Here is a 20,136-nt window from a genome sequence, read left to right as displayed (position 1 = left end):
GGGTTTAATAAAGCAACTTCTGAAGATTTGGTTTTACACTTTGTTCAAAGATGTTAAGTATTTCAAGTTGCCCTTTCTTTTTTTATTTTTTTAATACATCATTAAATAATAACAGCAGGATGGATGCTTGGGGCCTACCTTCTCAAAAGAAATGAAAAAATGGAAAAAAAGTGTCAGCATCCTGCAATGTAAGCTACTTTATGTTAGAATAAAACTGTAGAATCATTTCGAAGAATGCGCAAGGAAAAGGAATTTGCAAAGTTAAGACATTCTTCTCATTTAATCTGAGACATTTTAAGATCAGATCTTGTAGCTGACAGACACATTTCTGTTCCCACTCTGACCAGGGACTGTCTTAATCACTATCCTTCTGGGCCACTTTGGAATGCAAGTGTCTAAGCGTAGATGCTAAAATGTGATACTTGGACCAGCAGCATCAGCATAACCTGGCAACATGGTGGGGATGCAGGGCCTCAGCCCCACTCCAGACCTGCTGAATCACAATCCACATTTTAATATGCACTGGTGATTTATATGCACTTGACAATTTGAGAGGTGATTGTCTAGGACTTCTTAATGAGCTCTTGAAAGAAACTGCTTCTATGTTGGAGAAAAGCAAATTTAGAGTTACTTTAAAATGTTGGCTTATTTGAAATATCTAGAGACCAGTAACTATGTGAAGATTAAAAGTTTTCTACTCAGTTTAAGATAGAATTTTCTGATAATGTGAACTGTCCAACTAGGGTGTAAGTTAGGCACGGGCACCCTGAGTAAAATTTGGTTAAGTGTCTATGAGTGGATTTTTAGATCAAATTCCTACTGTACATAAGAGAAAGACTTACTGACACCTATGGATCATTGTCAAAAGATGAGCCAGTGACTACATTTATGAGGCAAATGGGATTCTGTGACTTTGCAGCAATGAGATCATTATACACGATCTGTGACTTGGCAAAAAACTTTGAATTAGACTGCACCAACATTTTGTTTCTCAATGAGAACAAAAGCACAGGTTTTTTTTTTTTTCTTTCAAAAATCCATGCTAATGTAGATATTATACTTTATAACCCTATAAATATAAACACAAATGCTTAAGGGAACTTTCTTTAGATAATCTGAAAAAGTGTTCATCAAAATAAATTTTCAGACCAGAGAACTGAATCATAATTCAAAGCAAATCTCCACTGATAATTGGAGAATTATCCCCCTAGCTATTTTAAAGCTTTCTGTTAGTTCACATACTACACTCATCCACAGCAGATTTTTTGAAAAAAACTGTACAAGTAGTACCATGGTTCATTAATGCCTGTATCCCTGCCTAGATTCTAGATGAACATAAATTTTCTAATTGAAAGACAACATCATTTGGAAATACCTGAATAGAGCCACAATCACATTCTTCGCCCTCATCCAACTTCTTGTTTCCACAATATGAGAAATCATGGAACTTATCAGAAAATGGTATATTGATCATGCATGTTGGATTATAATCTTTCAGGAACTGCAGAAACTGGTTTCTGCTGCATTTACTGAATTTTAGTGCAGGAATGCTAGAGATAGGATGATTTTAAAAATAAAGGTTAATCATATCATGTAGAACAGCCATGAAAGTTTTATGATGAATTTATAAAGAATAAATTACATGTTGAGTTCTAAAAGTCCATTTATTTCTCTCACTTTACCTTACTATTATAACAGAGTAATAACTGGGATCTTTACTATTGAAATATCTTACTGAAATACAGTCAACACTGTATTAGGATATAGTGAAAATCCTCTGACTTTATATCTTCCAGAAAAGTCTCACAGTTCAGACTCCCATGCATGCTGCATTCATAACACTTTTCATCTTTTGCTCTTGAAGTAATTTACATATTTATTAACCATCCTTGCAAGATTATAAGCTTCTCAATGCAGGAAATATAGCATGTTCAATAAAAAATAAACATTAGCTAACATAGTCCTGACATAGGGTATTCTCTATAAACATTTTCTGAAACAAGACAGTTATTTAACAATATTTCATACATCCTAGGGATTGAGGCACTTCCTTTATTTTTTTTTTTTTTAAGATTTATTTATTTATACAAGAACCGGGGTACAGGCCAGATGTGCGGGAGGGTGAGAGGATTCGCCAGAGACAGAGTGGGGAACAGAACAGGCAGACTGATGAAACACATTACAAGTATGCAGAAGCACTGATCATTACCTACTCTTTTTTATTATGTGCAATGCGCTAAGTCTGCCTTGTGTGGAGGGTTTTAAAGATGTGCAAGTTTTAAAGGGTGACTGCTGGTAATTCATAGTATGAAGAGACAATGTTGGACATTAATTCATTTTCTAATAATTTGTGGAAGATCTAATATGTACCTGGAATGTTCCAGACAGGGGTGATAGGACAATATAGTATCTGTTTGATACCACAAAGCTTATCTTCTAGTGGGGAAGTAAAATAACAAAAAGCTAAATGCACAAAACACAGGAAGGAAAGCAAAGCGAAAGGGAATTAATGGGATGGATAATACAAGGGTATGTGTGTGTAAGGTGCCAGGATTATAAAATTAGATCACATCACTTGGGAAGGTTTAGTTGAGAATGGCATTTAAGAATATTCAAAGAAGGAATTATAATTTATAGCAAAGATGACAAAATAAAGCATATAGAGTATATTTCTCCCCTAAATTGCTGTGTATAATTACTAATTGAGTATTATGTATTTTTGCAGTATGTTCAGATGGAGTTTTAGAGTTTCTCTCACCATATCACAGGAGAGACATTGTCAACTAATAAGATTAAATCTCAAAGGGAAACATCTTACCTTGCCTAGTTCTGTAATAGACCTCCCATTATATAAAAGAAACACTTCCACGTAGTAGCACCATATCCCCACTATATGCAGTTTTAATCAAAAACTACTCTCAAAATATTTAAATGTACTTTCCATGTTGTTTGAGCCTTACGTTCCACTGGTATCCATCACACATTTTCCCAAAGTGCAGGTACAGGGGTAATTATCATGTTGCATCCCCAGGTTGTGCCCCAGCTGATGGGCTATTCTGCTTGCAACTATATTCAGGTCAGGTATAAGATCCTAGTGCAAAACAAAAAAATTAAGCATCAGAACTTTATAATAAATAATGCAGTGTAATACACAGTGCTTTGAACTAGTGGTTTGGAGACTTGGTTTCCAGCTTCCAGTTAACTAGTACTCTCTGTAGCATAGAATGGATTGGGTAGAGACACTAAAGAAAATAAATCCAAAACTTGATGTTTTCAAGGATTTGAGTGTTTACAGACTTAGTTTCCCCCCTTTTCTGCACATCAGTCTATTTTTAATTGTATAAAATTTGGGCAAATGACATTTTCAGTATCTCTAATTCTAACATTTTGCATTTTTCTGTGGGACAGTAAAGGTCATTGTTGGATTTGTATAAACTCATTCTTACAAATAGATAAAAATTCTTAACTAACGTCCTACACAATAAAATAAACATCATTCCTTCTATAGACCAGATATTCAAATGGGGTAAAAATAAATAGATGTGAGGTTCATATTTTTGATGGTAATCTCACTTATTCAGCAATGTTATGTTCACAATTTCCATTATGAGGAAAACCTGAGGGTCAGTGATGTAAAGTCCAAGTCAGCGTTGATATTTTACCTCTATTTGTAGCTCTCATTCATGTTTTAAACTCTGTATTACTGACAGCAATTAATTTCCAAAAACGAGTTGGATATTAAGTTATTGTAAAGGTAAAACACTCTAAATTGATGATTTGTCTCATTTCATGTGAAGTTTAAAAAATATGGTTTATAATATCATAATTAGAGAGGTAATGGTCTATATTAGATTGTTTTGACTTCATTATGCAAGTTTATATTAATAAAATACTGTAGGCTAAAAATAATTATTTAAGATTGAGGTCTTAGCAAGACTGGGTTGAGCACAGAAACAACTAGGCAGAAGCACTACAGGAAATAAATCCAAAACTTGATATTTTAAAGAAATTTTTAAATAGGGCTAACTGGACAGCATTTACTAGAAGCTTAGTAACTTGGGAAAGATCAGGTAAGCAAAGGGAATCAACTGTGTGTAGCTCTTATGCGTGTTGTTTTTTTTTTTTGTCTTATGCCTTTTTAAAAACAATTACAAGGCTACTTTGATAGGATATGTCAAGTGGTTTATGCACCTGATTCTCATCCAGTAATAATTATCCTCACTTGCTAAATCAGCCATCAAGCTTTGCATACAATACATGTCCTTATAAATAACTGCATTAAATATACAAAAACGTTATTCCATAAGAACTACTAATCTTTGTATGTTAATCTGTATCTGATGTTTTAAAACACTGAACAACACTGGTTTACCTTTATTATTCCTCTATTGTTTTTTATAAAATGTTTCTTTTTTTGTTAAATAAAGGAGACATGAATTTCATCATGACATATTTTGGTGGAGATATATGACAAAAATGTATACATGCTCTCTTTCAATAGAAAATTACATAAAAATTTAATTCAAATGTTTTGATTAAGTGATATAACATCAATCAAAGGAAGCCCACCTTAACAACACTAGAGGAGGAGTAGGGCAGGCACATACCACCTGAGTAAGAAGTTCCTTGTGCATGTTTGTAGAGCCACTTCCCACTGTAACAGATGCAAATATACTCTTCAATATGAAATATGAGCTTGATTAACACAAAGATTGAATCACAATGAACCCCTAAATTCTAGTATCTTTGTACATGAAAGTACCTTCTTTTTCTGGCATTCTGGAATTGAGGATGACCTTCGCTGATCTTAAAGTCTTTTTAAATTAGTGGTATATTAAACATTTTAAGGGCTTTCAAAGAAATGCTAATAGATTCCATTACTCCAAAGTAGTTCTTCCATAATTTAATATTCCTCAGGATAGCAGGACTGCATGAAATGCAGGGTTGAAGCCAGTTCAGCGACACTATTTTTTATTATTTCCCTTTAGGGTAAATAAAGTGCTAAGGTTGTTGAATAACAAAAATGATAAAAATGCCTCCCTTTTAGGAATTAAAATATCTAGTATTCTAAATAAATCCATTTTTTTTCTTAGGAATATTAAAAGAGTAGCAGTTTTAGTTTATCAGGTTAGTTATTCATTATCTTGAATAGTGGAGACATTGTTCTTGAAGGCTGGTCAGTAGATGGGTACACTTTGATGAAGAATGATGTCCAGAGGATGAGGTGTTTCCCAGCAAGGTAGGTTTCGGTGGGTGTATTGTAATGGCATGTTATGGAAGAATGAGGGTAGTTAGTGTTGGATACTGGTCAGTAAAGTAAATGGATTCTAACAGCATTTTGCTTACGTAGTGACATTTTCAATCTTGCCTAGGAATATGAATATAACATTTTTTCCCTTTCTAGTATGAATCACTATAGAAAGAAAGATTATTAAAAAGTGCATTTGCAAATTTTCTTTATAGTTAGAACCAGTGTTTTGTTTTGTCCCTGTGTACTACCCAAAAGTTGACTGCTTAAAAAAAAAAGTTTGTTGTTGCTGTTCATCTGTTTTTGTTTCTGTTTTAATAATCCAAATAAGGTGTGTGGAGAAATAGAGTAGTTACATACCTGAGTAACAGAACATGATCAAAATTCTTCCTTTTTTTAAGGATTACTTCTTGCCAAGCAGAAAAACGCTTTAAGGTCGTTTCTAAATTTGCATCTATTTCTATCTTATCTCCATTTGTCCACATTTCAATGCCAACTAGTGTCACATGAATATCCAAAGTTTTATAAATCTGTTCAAAGGAGAAAATATTATTCATAAAGTCACATTGTGGAAGGCTCTTTCATCACTACTATATTTTTACATTAAAAAGTAATTTTAATGTGTGAGGCACATAAGTAAAAAAACAAGTCTTCATTTTACAACAGGTATATTGAATTCTGGTGAATTACCATGGCCAACAAAGTAACATGAGTAGAACCATTAGATTTTCCTTGAACTATAAGCTTTTCAGACACTGGGCTCAGGATTCCACTGGCAAACAGTGGAATGAATATCCATTATTCATTTCTCCGTTTTAGCACATGAGTTGGTTGTGGTAGGTTAGAAAGTTGATGGTGATTTTGTTTTATTTTTTTAAGATTTATTTATTCATGCATACAAGAACCAGGTACAGGTCAGATGTGCAGGAGGGTGAGAGGATTCACCAGAGACAGAGTGGGTAACAGAACAGGGAGACTGACTAAAATACACTGCTGAGGGGAGCAGTGGGTGAGACAGGAGAGGTCTCCTGCATCATGTGGGTATCTCCCTGGCTGGTGGGGAACTGAATCCGCACTGCAGAGGCTGTGGACAGCTTCACAGCACTGCACTGAAGTGCCTGCACCACCGGGGAGGCCTGATAGTGATTTTAAAACATACATTAACTTTCATACTTGTTCTCCATGTTTGATTTTTTGGGAGCATTTTGTTATCTAATAAATCTTTTTTTTTTTTATTTAATAGAGGCATGTTTATTTATTTATTTGTTTGTTTGTTTTGTTTATACAAGCACTGGGTACAGTGAGAAGCGCGGGAGGGTGAGAGAATTCACCAGAGCCAGCGCGGGGAGCAGAGCAGGCAGAAGGACCGAAGTACACTGCTGAGGGGAGCAGCGGGCCACAGGAGAGGTCTGCGCGCCATGTGGGACCCTCACCCAGAGGCCGGGGAGCAGCTGGGGATCGAACCGGCGCCGCAGAGGCCGCAGGCTGCTTCGCAACCCAGCACTCAACCGCCGTGCCACCGGGGAGGCCCTCTAATAAATCTTATTAAGGTTTGTTAAAAGCAGAAGAAACAGTTGTAGCCCATAACTCTTCTCACTCTGTTTCCCTTCTACTTTTGCAAACATTTAATGATAGATACTTTGTATTTATGCTAAATTTGGTGATGGGAACTCAAAGAGCAAAAATGGGTCTTTATATTGGATCACTGTTAGGGTAGTGATAGACATTGCAAGACATATGAAGTAGGTAACACAGGTGGCTATGAGATACAATCACTCTATTTCATACTGTTGCTACCTTTTAGAAAAAGTAATGTATTTTGAGCTCCCATAATCTCAGATTTAAATTTGGGAGGAGTTCTACTTCTGGCTAAAATGGACAAGTTAAAGAATATATCTAGTTACCAATAGGTTTAATACTTACCTTTTTTTCTTTCCAGATACACATGGACATTACCCAAGTACACAGAATCTGCTAGAGTAGATTAACCATAAAACAAACCCTGACATATTTATAACAATGGAATAAGCAATCATATTTTCTAAGTACAACAGAAATAAAATTCGAAATCAATAACATAAAAATACATTAAAAATCTCCACTTACTTGGAAATTAAATAACGCAGTTATATATAAAACTACTGAAACAAAGAGGAAGTCATAAGGGACATTAGAAATAGTTTTGAATTGAATGAAAATTGAATATAAAACATGTGAGAACCAGTTAAACCTATATGAGACTCAGCATTCTTAGTCATTAAAAAAAATATGAGTTTATTTTTGAACATAGATGTGTATACAAATTTTAAAGAAATTTTATCCATTATAATAAAAAACTATAAATAGAACAAATATCCTTCAAATGGCAAGTAAAAAACCACTGCTAAAGAAAAATATTTCTCTCAGCATCTATTTCAGATCCTCTTCATCTTAGTAATAGAATAGGGCAGACTTAGAAGGAGTCAGATTAAGAACGCATGTGAAAATTCATCTGTTGCTTTTTTTTAAGTTACAACTATTTCTATTTTAGAGTAGTTAATGATTTTAGTGCATTTTAATGAAACATTTTCCCTGACTGGTAGTTTACTAGGTGATTGTTTGCAATTTGGACTTTTTATGAATCTGGATCACCACAAAAATCCAGCAGATGTCTATTCTAAAAAGTTCTTTCCATCTGTATTTTTAGTGTAATTCAAACTTATCAAATCTTACCATGTTGATATAATTGACCATTCCCCAAACTCGATTCCTGAGGTTACTGTGATGATTATTCCTGCGATACTGGAAATAGAAACAACAGATCAACATCCACTGGTATAAGGAATTGAATAAAATCTCAACAAGTACTTCACCATAATAAATTATTTCAAAGCAAAATATCATTGGCATTCCTTTCAGTGGGCTAAACATCTGGGTAGTTTATTCAGACATACAATTTTTGACATAAAACAGCTAGCACAGCAATTTCTAAAGACATGCTTCAACTTAGTACTCCTTTAAACTTTTCTTTAAAACTTTATCCCATTTTTATAGCCCGTTATATCACATTGATTTATTAATACAATTTTTAGATGTTCTTTGGTGTCCATATTTGTCATGTTGATGAAACAAAACATATGGAAGCTTCATGGAAACCACTATAATAGCAGATTACAGCAACTTAAGTAGCCCTTCTGTGTCCACGGTGGTCTCAGACTGAGAAACACATACTCTAGGATGTGCTGAGAGAAGCAGGGGATTGTGACTCCCACCTTTTCCCTGCAAAAGGCTCAGAAAGTGAAGACTACTTTCCTGTTTCGGCCTGTTCTATCTTTTGTTCTCTTCTTACAAAGGAATTGTTTCCACTATCAGTGTTATCATGTCACAACACTTTGAATTTAGACCTGATAAAATATACTTAATAACTTAAGGTATCCTGTAGCGATAAAAGCAAATAATCAGGCTTCTTTCAAAATAAAAATGAAAATAAACATGTTATTTATGAATGCTGCCAGGATCTTTTCGTTTTCATTCCACATTTCTTTTCAGGGAGAGGATAGCCCCTTGATGGTTCTGGGCATTATAAAATAGATTCTATATGTTGTGGTTAACTAAACCTTTGGATTTTACTCACTGTTCTGACATATGTTCTTCATTTTTAGCACTTAGAGATTTTCTGATTTTTTTAGATTAAAATATAGACTGTGAACATATTCTAATTTTTATACATTGTTCAAAGCATGTGCATATGTTCATAATGGACAGGGAGTTTCTATTTTGCCTGGATATGCTACACCATAACAAGGGCCAAGGCATCCCTCACATAACGGTCTGGGAAAGCTGAAAACAGAAACATCAGCTCAGAATGGAATTCTGTTAGAATCACAACTGTTGTTTTGTAAGGATGAATGAAGAATAAATATTGAAAACTTACCACACTATTATCAGCAACAATGAACAGTTCAATGTAATTTTCTTTATGAATGTTCTAGAAATTTATGAAAAATTTAATGAAGTATAGTTAATATTCTCATTTTTAACATGTTAAGTTAAAATATTCAAGGTTGGAAATGCTATTAATAATGATACAGGAAATTGAGGTACAGAAATATATCTATAATCTTAGGAATGTATCTAAATAAAACCATTATATTATTAAAATATGTGCCCCTGTAGATGAGATTTTAATAAACTTGAAACAATACCCCACATTTGATTATCCTTCCTTTATTTATTTAGTCTCTCAGGTCAAATAAGAGTTAAAAGTACTCAATCCAGTTTTAAACATCTTCTCCATTTGCAAAGTAAATACTTACCAAGTAAGGTCATGTGAAAAGCAGCCATTTATAGCTGAGAGCTAAAACACAGGAGTGGATAATAGCACTGGCTGTATTCCGTCTGCTCCTACCCTCTCTCTCACTTCCCTACTTTGATGTAGTCTCAATTCCAAGGGAAAGTGTTTCAAAGTTGTTAATTAAATACCTTTATATATATATATATATATATATATATATATATATATATAAAATGTATGCCAAGAAATTCTAACTTTCCAGCTTTCAGAATTACTCATTGATTTACATACATATTCTCTGAGTATAAATCAGAGATAAAATTCTGATATTTGACCTAGCTATTCTCTTATTCCTTTGTACACTAAGAAATCATTTATCAATTAACCTATAAATCAAAAAAAAAAAAAAACTCCACTAAGCACCTAACATATTTCAAACACTGTCTGGACCTTGAATATATGAAGAAGATGAACATGAATGGTATTTGAAAACTAACAACTGGTTGGAGTTTAATGGGATATTAATCCACTGTATAGAAAAGCTTAAAACAGAGAGGACTTTCTTTATGGAATCGTCCTACCAGAAACTGAACTTAGTATTCTTAATTATCCTCAAACATTAGAACACTTGATAAAATGGCAGAGGAGACAAAGAAAGAAAGTAGCTAAGATAGGCTTTGAGATGGTAAGTTTCATTCCTTCTAGGCAATTATAGCTCTAATGCAATAAATCTTTATGTAGGGTTATAGACTTCCTCTTCCTTGAAATCATGGGGCAGCTGAGATTTCCTGTGGGGAATGAATGTGCTCTCTCTCTCTCTCTCTCTCTCTCTCTCTCTCTCTCTCTATATATATATATATATATATATATATATATATATATACACACACACACACACACACACACACACACACACATATATATAACAACAAAAGTTTGATATTTCAGATTTAAAAAGATAAAGAATCAGACTCGGCACGTACAGTTCATTAGTCAGTCTCATAATCTCTTTTTCAAGATTATAAAGGAAATAAGCATTTCAGCTGGGGCAAAGAAAATTTTAAAATATAATACTCACTTCCATTTTTGAGTCATCCATGGATTTAGTATTATCCTTTGGAACTTTTGTCCCAGTAATATAGAACTCTGTACAAGAAAAATTGGCAGCATACTGTGTCTTTGGGTTATATTTGAAAACCAAATGTTCTCCATCATCTGTGTATTTTACTGGTTCAATGAGATACCTTTGGTCATAGATCCTGAAGAATCCCCTATAGAAATTGAGAATAAAATGGATAGATTCAAGATATATTCCATTTTTCAACTACTTTACTACACAATAATGTTCCTTTCCATTTTTATTAACTTTGCCTTTTTAAGAAAGGGAAACCAAAAGATCAAGACCTTGTGAACATTCAGCCAGGTGTATTGAGTGATAAAGAATGAAATAATATGAGAACTTTGGTTGATTTAATAAAGTTTTGTAAGATACAATCCATCTGGATTTTCAGCAGTTTGACATCCCAATCTCTACTTTGGAAGTTCAGTGGAGTAACAATTACCAGTTGGTGTTGTGGACCCTTGGGAAGGTCAAGTTTTTTATCCACTATACATTAATTTTAGAGTAAATGTTTTAAAAAAAACTATTGTGATAATTTTGTTTTTAAAAGGGTTTTCATTCTTGAAAAAATTGGGAACTACTAAAATGAAGTCCTCATCAATGATAAAACACAAGTTTATTTTTTTGCTTTCTCTTCCACATCTTCCTCCTTTATCCTTGACCCCAAAAATATATAGAAAAAATGTATGTAGGCTTTATTTCTGACTTTTATCTTCTCATAACCTGGAAACAATGCCTGATTTAGTAAAAATTTGTGAATAATTGTGGTGTGTAAGAATTCACAGGATTAGAAATCATAGAATTTTTTTGACTTAATTCTATGACAAGCCAATTAAATGTTCAGGCATAAGTCTCTGATTTCAGTACCCTCATTCGGAACATGAGAGGACAGGTTAGATAATTACCAAGATCCTTCTACCTTCTAGCCCTGAATCTCTCCATCATTTAGTGAAAAACTTGTCTTGCTTAGGATTGTGCATTATACATCTCTTGGTCAAGGAATTAACATAAACAATGGGCTGGAGCATTTGCTCACACTGACAAACTATGGTAAATTTTCCTCTTATTTTTTTTATATTTTTCAGAGTTGCTAAGAAAAAAATAAATGAAGTGAACATCTTTGAAAATATGTAGGAAAATTCATGAAGGAAATAAAAAAGATACCGAACTTTACCTTAGACCATTACACGTGCTAATACTGGCAGCAGAATCAAGTTCGTGGATGAAGGATCCTTGGTAAAAGCAGTGCTCCTAAAATTATTGAAGAGACTATTGGCATAAGTGCATATATAGACAGAATATAAATATTAATATCGACAGAGTTTCTATGAAGAATAATAAGTATTCATTCTTACAGCTTACATTTATTTTTTTTTTATTTTTTCTTGTTTATAGAGGCATGTTATTTATTTATTTATTTTGTTTGTTTGTTTGTTTTGTTTATACATGCACTGGGTACAGTCAGAAGCGCGGGAGGGTGAGAGAATTCACCAGAGCCAGAGCGGGGAGAAGAACAGGCAGAAGGACAGAAGTACACTGCTGAGGGGAGCAGCGGGCTGCAGAAGAGGTCTGCACGCCATGTGGGACCCTCCTCTGGTGGCCGGGGAGCAGCCGGGGATCGAACCGGCGCCACAGAGGCTTCGGGCAGCTTCGCAACCCAGCGCTCAACCACTGCGCCACCAGGGAGGCCCAGCTTACATTTATTTTTATTCAGGCATACATTCACCATTGCATTCTTTCATTTAGAAAATTTTGAAACTACTTTAGAATCCTTTAAACACATGATTACTTTCTGTGAAGCAATATATAGATTATTCCCTCACAAATTGAGTCATTTTTGTAGTTCATGACACCAGTCTCAGAAATGGGACCCTCTTCTTTTCACTGTTGCTCCATTTTAAATCTCCACCAAACCAATACCTCTGTGCTATTATAATTTCCCCTAGTTGTCTATGAAGTCAAGTAAAAATTTTTGATGATCAGTAAAATTAAGTCTCACTCTCCAATCAGATTCCCGCATACTTTTCACTCCTACTTCTCTGCTTAGTCAAATTAGGTTCTTTACCACAGCTTTGTGGTGTTCTGCCCCTCATAACTCCATCAAGTATTACTTTGTCCTTTATTTGCATCTATTCAGCTCTCTTGCCTATGTTTCCATGGCCTTCCGGAGACATTAGACCCTTATGGGCCAGTAATGATCTCCTGCATAATAGAATGTTACACAATTTTCTTTCTATTTTATGCTGGTTGCGTGATGGCTTAAATTTCATTGTTGACACCTGCCTTAAATGAGGAAATAGGCTTTTAAAAGGGTGTTTTTGGCAAGAGAGAAGAGTGTTGTCCCTCAGCAGAGAACTTGCCCCAGAAAGGGGAGGAAATTTATAAAAATGAAACTGTATCCAATTGGATAATATGTATGGTAAATGCACAATGATTCATTTAGGAAATGAAAAGAAATCCCTTGTTTCAGGACGGGGCACGGATATGTGAATCACACAAGGGTCAATTAGACGGAGCTTTTAAAATTGTTTCATATCTTCAGGTATTACCCATTTCATTGGATTATAATCTCATCAGAGTTCCTTGTACTTCTTTGGAGCCCTACAGGGCCATATTTTATATTCTAGGACCATTCAGTGTTGGCAGTCAATGAAAGATTAATTTCTGATCTAACATATTTTGATGCTGCTTGTAAAGCTAGAATCAGGTTTCAAAATCACAGGAGGAAATTCAGAGAAGAGACAGAGAAGGTTCTATAAGATACCATGGTTTGAGGATGCTTGGTGATCTCTCCTTTTATCGAGTAGTATGTTTCACTGTAATTTGATGCAAGGAATTCCCTGAAAAAAGAGGGAAGAGAGAGAGTGAATTTTATTTATTCTAAAACATTAACAGATAAAACCAATCACTTGTGGGAGAAACCTCCAGGATGCTTTCAAATCTCAGCAAGGTTATCTTAGGCTAAAAATAGAGAAGCAAATTTAATCCTATTCCCATGAAAGCCTTTCCACCTAGATTTCATGGTTTGGTAAAGACTAGAACAAACAGAAAAAGATTGTGGCAGTTTTAGCAAGGCAGCCTCCTAAGTGCACTATTGGGTGTCAATGTGTTGTACTATTTATTTATTGCACATGTTGAAAAAAATTCCTAAGAATTTCCAGAATGGACAAAATGAAGTTATGGTGAAAAGACCTCTTTGAGCAAAACCTGAGCAAGTTGATTAGGAAGGAACATTAAGAAGATTTCTCAGTGAGAGCTATGTATATTTATAGAAATAAGGGTAACTGGTATGTGCATGGTCAGGATTCAATGAATGTACAGAAGGAGTGTACATTTCACTGTATGAAAATTACATCAAAAGAAAAATTGTAAACAATTGTTAAGCTCTAATGATATATTTCTTGAAATATTTAGGGGGAAATTTATGGGTGTCTACAATATAATCTGAAATCCATACAAATAATTGATGGAAAACAGATAGATAAATGGATAGACAAGAAGATATGATATAAAATAAACATTAAAACACCAATAAGAATATCAATTGGGTTTATGAAATGTTTACTATAAAATTCTTTCATCTTCTCTATGAGTAAAATTTTTCATAATAAGGTTAGTAAAAATGAAAGAGAGTCAAGAAGTGAATAGAATGCCATCATTTTGTAGTTAGTTTGAAATATATATAAAACTTTCAGTAAACTACTTGGCTATATAATAGATTTCTAAATTGACATCTTTTTGTCTCGTGTACACATTAACATGTAACTTTTCACTTATGTGAGAAATAATAAATAGAAGCCCTATTTAAATGAGGTTTTTAGCATATGCCATCCGCAAATTGCAACACCCACCATGCCTTCCACTTGTTTAGGGTAGTGATATTGCTCTCTTCCCCAGCAGAAGGAAGGATATTCTTTTTTTCCAGCAACAGTTCAGTCAATGAAAGAATGCCACAAGCCAACAAATGAGATGCCATCACACATCAAAACTCTAAGTTTCTTCCAATAAACTCTATGGTTACTATAGCCCCTTCTAAGAGCTATGTAAGTGGGGATCTGGGGGCAGCAATGTTGTTCTAAGAGGGTGACTGGTGTCTGGCCATTAGATTGCATTTTCTTTTTTTTTTTAAATATAAGATTTATTTATACAAGAACTGGGGTACAGGCCAGCTACACGGGATGGTGAGAGGATTCACAGGGAATAGTGGGGGACAGAACAGGGAGACTGGCTGAAATAAACTGCTGAGGGGAACAGCAGGTGCAACAGGAAAGGTCTGCCGTGCCATGTGGGATCCTTGCCATCTGGGATCGAACCCACGCTGCAGAGGCTACAGACAGTTTCACAGCACTGCGCTCAACCGCCTGCACCACCAGGGGAGACCCTAGATTGCATTTTCTTAGCTGCTCTTTTGTTGTTTCCAAATAAACCCATTCTGTTGATGAGTTAAGAACTTGCTTTTTTGTTTGAGGTCAATACTGTTCATAAATTTATTATAGCAAAATCTACGTTGACCCAGTCAATGTTTCTAGTGCATGAATAAACAATTTGATAAAACATGGTAGGTCTATCCAGTTTCACCTCTATTACTCAATATCAGCTGATGAAATAAATATTCAGTATGGTTAAAACAAAGCCAAATTAAACTTAGAAGGTGAAATATGGAAAAACAATGGTTATGAAGAAATAGGAACAGATTAAAAACATCAATAAGACCCAGTTTCTGTTATCACATTGTATGAAAATATTTGAATGAATAAAATGCACAGATTTGGGAGCCTCTGTAGTATGCACAAAAATAATTTATTTCATGGAACTAAGGGTAAGAGCGGATTGCACATCAGAGATGTCAACATCAGGTCAAACATCTTTGCATAAGATGAGCTCGGATATGTTTGCCCAAAGGAAATCAATGGAAACCACATTCAAAAGTGAAGAGGGGAAATAAAGCTAGGGGCATTGGAGTTACTTAACTTAAACAAGGTAACTTGATGAAGTAAGGTCTTCCCACTTCTTAGCTTACTCTCCAAAAGAAGCTGGTTTTAAATTTATTTTAAATAACTTAAAAGTGACTTTAAGAAAGTACAGTTTTCAAATTTTTTGTTCCACTGATTAATTATGCAATGGTGTATTAAATCTCTTCTTAGAGTGAGTATACAGAGCTCGCAGAATACGCAGTATCCAAGTAGGCAATGATTTAGAAACTGGAGAACAGTATTACAAGAGTAAGAATTTAGATTGTACAGTGATAACAGTGACTTGAAGAATCACTTCACTGGAAGTTTTATGAAACTGAGATACAACAGACTACTAAATCTATAAGGTATTAAATCATAGTAGAACTTACCTTGATCTTAAAAGGTGAAGTATTAAGATCTTTCTTCTTAGTTTTAATTCATACAACAATTCTTCTTCATAAGTTTCCTGAAAAACAACATCCGTCTTATGACTTAAATGTGTGCTCATTTTGTATGTATTGTGGGTAGGTGGAGAGGAAACCAGAGCTCCTGCAGGCTACCTAGTTATCACTTACCTGGCAAAATAATAAATATGGATAAGTGGAATTTGATGAGTGCTAATATATGGAAGATTTTGCTTTAAGCCATTTTTTCTTTTGTTAATAAAATTTTATTACTTTACCCTTAGTTTATAATGCTATGTAAGTTTTAGGTGCATGAATTTTAGTGGGAATTTTTCTAGTTATAAAATAAAATGAAACAAAAAGACATATTCTCCCCTCATTCAGAGATGTACAAATTACTAAATATCCCTGTATTTCCCCACAATGGATCGTTTGCTGATGTATTTTTTTCCTGCATTGTGATATTATTTTACTTTATATATATTTTACATCATTCTTCCTTTTTGTACAATACATGCTTTCTCTTTTCAGGTGTAGTCCCCGCAAAATTCCTATTACCAATTCACCCGTGCACCATCACCATAATCCCTGGGTGATAACACATTCCCTGCCCTGTTTTGATCCCTCTCTCTCCCCTGCAGACCATCTCTGATTAGTAATTGCTCATGTATTTTTTAACAGTATCATGTATAATGTTTTATCATCTACATTTTCAGATAAAAATAAATCATGACCATTTTCTATCCCCATAAATGTTCTTTTACAGTATGTGTTTTATGGCCGAGAAGAACAATATGAACTTATTTTACCTATGTCTACATTAGAAATTGATGTGGGGTATTCACTGCTGCTAGAATTTCATTGTCAGAGACAGGGAAACAATGGAAAGTTTTGGTAAATATTTACATATTATGCTGAAGAAAAGAATACAAGTTTAGAATTTCACCAGCAATTTATAGTGATTCTTATTTCCTTGTTTAGATATTATTATTAGGGCCTCCCTGGTGGCACAAGGGGTTAAGCACCACACTATGAGGCAATCTGCAGCCTCTGCAGCATGAGTTTGATCCCCAGCCAGCCAGGAAGAAACCCACATGGCGCAGCAGACCTCTCCTGGCTTGACTGCTGCTCCCCTCTGCAGTGTGTTTTGGTCAATCTGCCTATTCTGTTCCCCACTCTATCTCTGGTGGATCCTCTCACCCCAGCTCTTATATGCATAAATAAATAAATCTTTAAAAAACAGATATTATTATTAATAAAATCTCTCATGTAATGAAATAACTGTAATGAATTCTGTGATGAAGATTAACATTGTTGTCCAACAAATGTTGGTGAGGTTGTGAAGAAAAAGGAACTCTCCTGCACTGCTGGTGGGAGTGCAAACTGGTCCAACCACTATGGAGAGCTGTGTGGAGATTTCTTGACCTACTAAACATAGAGCTTCCATATGATCCAGCAATTCCACTCCTAGGTATTACCCAAAGGACACAAAAACAGTAATTCCAAAGAGCACCTGCACCCCTATGTTTATAGCAGCACTGTTTACAATAGCTAAGCTTTGGAAGCAACCCCATATGCCCAAAAATAGATGACTGGATCAAGAAGATGTGGTACATATACACAATGGAATATTACTCAGCAATCTAAAAAGATAAACACATGCAGTTTGCAGCAACATGGATGGAGCTAGAAGGGATCATGCTCAGCAAAATAAGTCAGAAAGAAAAAGGAAAATACCGGATAGTCTCACTCACAGCAGGAATTTAGAAAACCTAAATAAGAGATCAGGAAAAAGACTAATCAATACAAAGTAAAAATCAAAATCAACAAGCAACTATAAACCAGAGACACACTACGGTGGGGAGGGAGAGAGGGGTGGGGAAAGGAAGGACTAGTGTCAAAATAAGGGGGGGTGCAATTGTATGGGGAATATAACCAAAATGAAAATGCATACATTGTGCATAGATTAAAAAAAAGATGTAAGAATTTGTAAAATAAAATATTTAAATAAAAAAATTGTTTTTCTTTTGCTTAGTTATTTGTAGTTACATAAATTTCTAATTTATGTATTTTTCAATATTTTTTATTTTGTGCTATTTTCTTTATGATTCATAAGAATCCTTTGTAACTTAAGGTTCACAGTTGTTGGCCATCTATTTTACACATTTCTTTAGTTTATTGTTTACTCATAGCTGTTATTTCAGGCACAGTGATAAAATGGAATAAATTGGGCACAAAATGGCGGTCATTTAATTGAATGTTAGAGCATCAAACTAGCAGAAAGGCAATTCCTGTGTTGGAGAAATTAAAAGGAGACGGAGCAAGGGACTCACTTGCCAAAGTTCTGACGTAGGAAGGAACTCGACAGGTTTATGGAGCAGAGAGAATTTCAATATTGTTCAATACTCCTGAAAACTTGAGTGTAAGTGGTGTTGAAATAAATGAAAAAGTGGGAAGGAGCCAAATCATGTAGAGCCCAATAAGTCTTTAAAAGGATGTGGACTCTATCCTAGAGCAAAGAGAAGCAAAGCAAGAGGTTTTGACAGGAAACAATGCCAATATCGCTGCAGTATTTTTGATGACTTGCTGGGGGATAATGGATAAGCAGAAATCATGATAGCAGATGGGGAAAGCTTGTAAAGACTACTGATTAAATTCAGATGATTTGGGTAGAGGTCTGGCAGCAGGAATGAGGAAGAGCAGATAATTTGTAAGGACAGTTACATTCCTGAATCTACCAGGCTTAGTGATTGTTTGATGCAGGAGAAAAGAGAGGAGAGTCAAGAGTTAACTCAGGTTTCTGATTTGTTTGTTCTGCTAACTACAGGAAGATCTTCTGAAGTGGGGCAACTTGAAGGGAGGGAGGAGGTGAGTTTTGTAATTGTTGAATGTGTGGTGTGTATTAGGGATCCTTTTTGTTCAAGTTTAACACAAAATACAACTTTATTATAAAGACAGAATTCACAGGCAAAAACTAGGTTCTCAATCAAATAAGATAAGGTTGAATCTCATTTTGCAACATGATGAAATATTATGTGTCGTGTGTATGAGTGTGTGTCTGTGTGTTTAGCAGGAAGACAATGAAATTTTTGGAAATTTGAGTATTTGAATATAGATCTCATATTAATGTTAACAAGCTGTATGTAATCAGTCAAGTGGGTTAATATTTTTAATATTGTTACTATTATTTTAAATAAATAGAATGTAATGTTTTATTTAAAATGTTATTTAATTTTATTTTGTAATAATTTTAAGTTTATCTAAAAGATAAACTGCAAGTACTGAGAATTTTTGTATACACTACACTCCAATTCCCCTGTTGCTAATATCTTACATTTCTGCTGTGTATTTGTCAAAATTAATTGGTATCGCCAATTAAAGTCTACATTTTCCGAGACTTCCTCTTTTTTTACTGAACGTCCTTTCGCTATTCAAGAGTCTTATCCGCACTCTAGATTCCTCTAGACTGACAGTTTCTCATGTTACTTATTTTTGATGATAGTTTTCAGGAATACTGATCAAGTCTCTTGTAGTGCATGTCCCAATTTAAGTTTTTCTGAAGTTTTTCTCATGCTTAGAGTGGGATTATGGAGATTTGGAAGAAAAACACAAAATATAGCCCCATTTTCACCACCACATACCAAACATGACTTATTACTGATAATGTTGACCTTGACCACCTGGCTGAGAAGGCATTTGTCAGGTGTGAAGTTACATGTGTTCCCCCTTCCATATGGTGCTCATTGGAATGAGGTTACCATGCACAAGTCATACTTAAGGGGCGGGGAGCTGTGCACCACCACCTGGGGAGGGGAGTGTCTACATTCATTTCCAAAGCTATACAACTAATTTTGTTTTTCAGATTGTCCCATGCTCTTGGATACTTTTTTAGTTGTTCCTGTATTATTTGGACATACTCCATCAGTGTGGGTTTGGGATTTTGGGGTTTCTTGGTTTAAGAAATTCTGTATTTTCAGGTACCAAAAGATGTTTCATGCTCTCTATATATTTTCTGCCCTTGTCCAGGATCATGAATGGGACTTTCAATATGAATCTTGATTCAGTCTTAAGATAGTTGATTATAGAAGAACCTCCCACCCACCACCAGTCTGGCTACAGTGGTGGTAAAAAGTTGA

At 34.7% G+C, this 20,136-nt stretch overlaps 1 protein-coding gene across 1 annotated transcript in view; it reads right to left on the bottom strand.

Moving 5' to 3' along the window:
• The window catches only part of ADAM7 (ADAM metallopeptidase domain 7), a 151,971-nt gene that overhangs the window by 106,413 nt on the left and 25,422 nt on the right, over positions 1 to 20,136 (bottom strand). Inside the window, exons 3-12 of the mRNA XM_037497748.1 lie at positions 15,986 to 16,062; positions 13,406 to 13,481; positions 11,816 to 11,892; positions 10,600 to 10,792; positions 9,162 to 9,215; positions 7,961 to 8,029; positions 5,609 to 5,778; positions 4,570 to 4,654; positions 2,961 to 3,091; positions 1,376 to 1,550 (exon numbers count right to left, since the gene is read on the bottom strand). Of these exons, the coding sequence (XP_037353645.1) occupies positions 1,376 to 1,550; positions 2,961 to 3,091; positions 4,570 to 4,654; positions 5,609 to 5,778; positions 7,961 to 8,029; positions 9,162 to 9,215; positions 10,600 to 10,792; positions 11,816 to 11,892; positions 13,406 to 13,481; positions 15,986 to 16,062 (1,107 nt within the window). The remainder of the gene's footprint in view (positions 1 to 1,375; positions 1,551 to 2,960; positions 3,092 to 4,569; positions 4,655 to 5,608; positions 5,779 to 7,960; positions 8,030 to 9,161; positions 9,216 to 10,599; positions 10,793 to 11,815; positions 11,893 to 13,405; positions 13,482 to 15,985; positions 16,063 to 20,136) is intronic.

The sequence above is a fragment of the Talpa occidentalis genome, unplaced genomic scaffold, assembly GCF_014898055.3.
Source record: "Talpa occidentalis isolate TD23 unplaced genomic scaffold, MPIMG_talOcc4v2.1 talOcc4.8, whole genome shotgun sequence".
Classification (NCBI taxonomy): domain Eukaryota; kingdom Metazoa; phylum Chordata; class Mammalia; order Eulipotyphla; family Talpidae; genus Talpa; species Talpa occidentalis.
Note: the sequence above shows the minus strand (reverse complement) of the source record. Positions and strands in the feature narration are given on the sequence as shown.